The 6,034-nt window shown below is 35.3% G+C and overlaps 2 protein-coding genes across 2 annotated transcripts; one reads left to right on the plus strand and one right to left on the minus strand.

The window, feature by feature from the left end:
• On the minus strand, positions 1-549 carry VCUG_02613 (uncharacterized protein; the record flags this gene model as incomplete). The annotated part of the gene is made up of 1 exon (XM_008077431.1): positions 1-549. One exon carries the CDS (start codon positions 547-549, stop codon positions 1-3), a length of 549 nt encoding a protein of 182 aa, XP_008075622.1.
• Positions 550-2,997: 2,448 nt separating this feature from the next.
• Positions 2,998-4,587, plus strand: VCUG_02614 (uncharacterized protein; the record flags this gene model as incomplete). The annotated part of the gene is made up of 1 exon (XM_008077432.1): positions 2,998-4,587. One exon carries the CDS (start codon positions 2,998-3,000, stop codon positions 4,585-4,587), a length of 1,590 nt encoding a protein of 529 aa, XP_008075623.1.
• Positions 4,588-6,034: the final 1,447 nt, after the last annotated feature.

Genomic DNA, 6,034 nt, shown 5'->3' on the forward strand with positions numbered 1-6,034 from the left:
CTAACCCTTAATAGTATTATGATATGTCTCTTTCATGTGCTCGCTAATTGCATCAACAATGTTCTTACTTTCGTTCTTTCTTTTTTTAACCTGGCTTAGTCTTTTTCGTGATTCCAAAGTCATCGCAATGAACTTCATGAGCACTGCTTTCAACTCTACAAAATGGTTGTTTATGGCACTATCATCACAATGTAACAGCATTCTTCTGATGTTTTCTAATTTGCTTAGTTCATGTTGATTCCAGATGAAATCAATTACTTTAAATAGTTTGCTAGTGCTGGGCCGATCATTATTGATACCTTGAAACATGTATCCATGTGTTTGTTTGTAGTGTTGCAGATAGCTTATCGATCCATGATAGATATTTTGAGATTCATTTCTCTGAAGACATGTGCTAGTTGCTTTGCTATCATCAGGATTATCCACATCAACTGGATTGATCAAATCAGCCATATTTCTAGCACAATTTTGCAGTGTGCCGTCAGAATCGCTGCAATGCATCATTTTTATTACGCAACTAAAAGTGAGTCGAACCATAATTTGGTGCATGTATGGCAGTAAAATTGCCTTTTTATACTTTAAATATCTAATTTACTTCAATATCATTCTGTCAAATTTTCACATTCCCATTTGTATTTAATAAGAATAGTCCTAACATATCGGCATACAACATTGTAAATCCCATTTTACAGAAGTATTTGCACTATTATTATTTATTTCTTGCGTGTTTAATCCAAAAAGAAATGATTTTATGTCCTTGGTAGCAATTACGGAAAGTGGCAGTGAAGACTAAAAATTTTTGATTGACCTTTTATCGCATGTGTTCATTCCGAGCAGCGAAGCAGAATGAGCTACAACTTGGCAATATCTCCAAAACCAATAAACTTACAGCAGATAATGTTATACAAAGGAATTGACATGCTGCACACGCTTACTTGGCACTGAACAACCTTTATTGGCATCTACCATTGCTTGATAAGAAATATTTGTCAGAAAGTCGTTTATCCATCACCACGCACCGAACCGAATAAAAAAACACGCTTTCCTGATCAACGGATGCAGAACATTGTTTTCGTTCTATTTTGTACTCTTCATGCATTCTAACAATTTAGTGAATACCCATTTCAACAACATTTCTTCTCCAAGAACATTGTGGCTGAAGAATAAATGAATGACTAAGCGCGCACCTATGATATTTTACAATGATAATGTTGGATATTATGTAGAATATTCTACAAGTAATGAATAAAATATTATCAGCATATAAAATTGATTGCATTATTTGTTCTATACCCGTTAGATAGAAAGGAAGTATAAATTATATTTTCTCGAATGTATGTCTTACTTAATACTGTTTTAAGAATTGTATTGGGTGGTTACCTGCTGTTACGATATTTTTGCGAGTTTTGGAGGTTTCAATTGTCTTTTTGTTGCATGACAAAAATAGTAAATTGATCGTCTATTGTTGTCTTAGAGATGACAGACCAGGAACTAACTTTCGAAGACAATAATTAATTTTTTGTGAGTGTTGTAAGAAAACGAAAAGAGAAACACAGGTATTAACAAGCGTTGATATTAGTGTGCTGAATGTCTGCAATTCATATGCCCTTCCAAACAATCTTTTCCGTGTTATGCACTACGTGTTACACAGCCTGGTAATGCGAGTTTATCGATTCACTAAAAAATGCATTCAATTGTATTGTTTTTGATATGTTCAACACAGAACAATAAGCAGGATTTGTTGTATGTAAAGATTGGTTAACCGAGTAATTCACATAGAACAGTGTTTTGTTGTCAAAGTATCTATATCTCTAGCATTTCGGTTTTTACTCCAATGTAATCTCCGGGATACCAAATGAAAAGAAAATAAGTTACGGTAAAAACTACAAGGCCACAGTAATATATCAACTGAACTGCCAATCTGACAAAACATATGTTTGTGTTTTTCCTGATAAGCCTATTCTCAGCAAATATTGTAACGTGGCTGCAGATCTATAATTATGCTTGCCCATGATTTCTGTTTATCTCGCGCTCCCTTCTAAGTGCATTCTTTGGAATTATGAATAGTTTTGAGTAAATTCTTTCGGCATTTTAAGATGCAATTAACATACTTGATTATTTGTTCTTTTATTTATATGATACTAAATACCGTATCTGTCTAGTAAACACAAAATTGCTGTAAGATGTTTGTACATGGTACTTGTATTTAAGTTGGCTGTATTCTGGCTCGCTGACTCTTATGTTCAGCTCAGCACAGGTCTTGTTCAAAGCCTTCTTGCAATGAGAAAACATTCTGTACCTCTGTCGTCACCATTCTAGTAGCAGCCTAAGATCACGATCGAATTTGTAGTGATGGCAGGTCACAATAACACGTTTGTATTTACTACACAGCCTATTTGTAGACATAAAAGGAATATGTCGGCGAAGTAGTATTGCCAACACATCATTTATAGTGTTCGATGATATTACTATTGAGTCATATTATGAGCTGAACATGGTTGTTCAAAAATTGTATTCGAAAGCGTAATTTATTCCACATAGCTGTGAATGTCATTTACGAAGACATATAATGTCCTCTGAATGCTTTGCATTAACATGTTAATATTAACTTATAGAGAAAGTTTTGTTCATATGACTATGAAAGACTAATTCACGTGTTGAAACACGAAAAAGCTAGCAACTGCTGCGTACACTTCATAAAAGATTGTGTTCATTTGTGCTATAAATGTACTGCAAACATATCATCTTGATATCTATCACATTTTGACTCGGTTATAAAAATGCTGTTTATGGAAAGAATGAATATAATTTATAAATTAATTTTAAACATTATCTTCTTTATATGATACATGAGCAAATTGGCGAGAGAAAATCAGTGAGTACTATCCTATCGGTTTTTTATTCTGCTGTTGATATTTGATACTATTTTGCTATTATCTTGTAATTTACCTGATTTGGAGAGAAGATAAAAAGAAATAAAAAGGGATTGGCATGCAAATGTTCTTGATACTTTCATTGTGCAGCTGTGCATGTTGGAATGGCAGCTCAAACCAGGACCAAAACAAGGAAACGAATGAGGCGTATATTGCACAACATAATCTGTACGATAACAGTAGTATAGAAGAGTTGTGTAACAGCTACCTTGGAGAAGCGGATGTGGATAAGCAAGAACGAAATTCTGTGACTAAGCAACGTGATTTAACTGGACACACTTCCACAGAAAGTATACCCAGTTCGATTGCTAATGATATCCTAGATATGATGCAAATGTCTGAGTCACACGTTAAAAGTTACATTCCACTCCTTTCCAATGATGCCGAAAATTGCACTGGATATTCTGATCGTACCAGCAGCCATAATCTTGAAGCTACCAGGTGTTTAAAGCGGAGAAGGGAGGAAAGAGTACAACCAATGTTGATACAGCAGAAAAACTCAGTAGGACCAACTGCTGGTGATTATACGGTAGTGTCACAAGCAAAAACAGCAACAAGCGTTTACGAGCCACAGAACAAGTATCGAAGTGGATCACTGCTACAAAGCCAGACATTACATCCCGATCAAGTTCAACCACCACATCTTGAGCCGATCAATTCACCATACCCAAGTCGCGCTTCATATTCACAGTTTGAGACAACCAGTCCATCACATCTTGAACCAATCGATCTGCCCACTACTGAACATTCAGCTGATCCAAAAAATGACACAGAAATAAACTACGATATGGATCCAGAGATACAAAGAATAATGCAGTTTATGCAAAAAGATAAAAACTTTAACAAAGGATTCTCGCCATTATTGGACACATACAAATATGTTATAACTGATGAACATCAATCAGCCAGCGTGTATCAACGATATAATGGACCGAAAGAGAAGACATGCACTCAGTTGAATATGAGGAACACGCTTGTTCAGAACTTTAGCTGGAATATCTATGAACATGCACACCAAGTTCAAGATATTATGGATGCTCGGCTACAGAGCTTTGGCTGTTTATGTGGATGGTTCGACGGACTTGAAATGATTACTAGACAAAAATGTTTTAAGTCTCTCTTTATGATGGGATACCAAGTAGAAGCATTATGTGAAAGCTATAACAGATTGAAAAGAGAAGTTTACATTTTGTTATGCACGTTTCATAATTTTGACTCCAATATCGCGGTGTTTAATGCAGTGATGGTTTTTACTTTCGAAAAAATGCATGGCAATAACAACCAAAAACATAAGAATATCATTGCTGCATTTAGTAGTACCAGAATAGGCTTACGAACAAGGATGTTGATAATAGCACGTTACATCCTGTCCATAGGGAAGGCAATCAGTGTTCGAATAGGAGTTTTATCAGGAAGCAACGTTACAAATGGAGCTTCAACGAGAGTGCAAATGCCTAAATGGCAACAAACAGAAGAAGTAGCAAACGATGGAAGTGCCGGTACAAATCAAGAATGTGAGATGTTTTACCGCAACATATTTATAAAACCAGCTTATGATTTGATGCAAGAAGTGAAAAGAGAGAATGTTCGATTGCAAGAAGCAACAAATCATCTTCTTATGCTCCTGACATATGATGATGATCCGACCACCTGAGATGAAAATTAAAATTGATGTTGATCGAAACGACAGTAAACTTGTGATAATTTGATACATACAGTGCTATTTTTGACACTATAACCGGTGAAATAATTGTTGTATGTGTAATTGTTTCGTATCGAAATGTGTGTTTGTTCACTATCTTAAATATTTGACAATCTTTTATTATTGGATTTATTTTCCAGGCCTGAATCACCGCAATAATGCACTGAAGAACGGTATTTGACTCTGATTTGAGTCATGGCTTGGTATAACCCTGATCTTATAATTTCATAGGTTCGCCTAGGACTCGGTATCAAGCCCTTCTAATCTGGAATAATTTGTTTATTGTGAGTTGTGGTTCATCCAAATGATAGAGAAATACAAGAACACATTTGTTGACTACATCATGTGTGTGTAATTGCTCTTGACAGTGGCTACAACATAGAGGTACAATTTGTAGTGGTACCTACAACAAGCTTATCTACAATACATTCTTTTCGATAGAACACAAGTTCATTTGTTAATTGCTGGGCACAACATAGATTCTTTCAATGCCTTGTCGCTCGTCATATTATCCGCTTTTCTACTAGTGAATACTACGAGGTCATAAATGCTGTATGTTATGATATTATCAATATTTGAGTAGTAGTGGATATGCCTGATGCTCCACTAGGACAACATGACAGCAACACGTGAGACAATATTGATGCTTTGTGTATCAGCTGATTGCATGCATTATCACACTGTGTCTGATGCATCAAAGGATATTCAAGTGATGATAGAAGATTGATCTGAGCGGTAATCATTGATAGCATTATATCACAAATCATGGTGTCAAGTCTAACGGCACGACAAACAAGTAATGCGAGTACGGGAATCTAGCTCACAAGATATTCTAATGCCGATTAAATCATCTAAACTACTTCATCAGCAACCATATTTTCTTTACATAAATCGCATGCATGATCATATTGGTATGTCTAGTATTGTTTCTTCATCTGGTTTTTTTCCAACGACATCTCAGTTTACTTCATTCATGTGTGTACTATTTCCTTGTCAATGTTACATCTGTTTCAGTGGAGTATGATATTCACTGTTGTCACATGTATGATCAACATGTACATAACGGTAATACTCGCATCTGTCACATGTTTCTGTGATATCGCTCATTGAATGGTGATTTGTCTTCTCAATTTACATTTTTATGACCATCACATGTCTTTGCAACAGAAGAGCTATGCAAATTGTGATATGGAAGAAGTAGAAAAGAAAGAGCATGCTGGATCACTTGCATATGTTCAGTAACTGCACAGAAGGAAAATAATACACTGCATATAACGAAATAGTGACTAACATTGTCTTTTCTTTTGTCACGACTTTTTTATTGCACCAATATTTGTTTTCTTGTATGTATTTCTATGGTGTGTATTTGCCTCAACAACTTATAAATAGACACAGATCG

Source organism: Vavraia culicis (genome assembly GCF_000192795.1).
Source record: "Vavraia culicis subsp. floridensis unplaced genomic scaffold supercont1.84, whole genome shotgun sequence".
NCBI lineage: Eukaryota > Fungi > Microsporidia > Pleistophoridae > Vavraia > Vavraia culicis.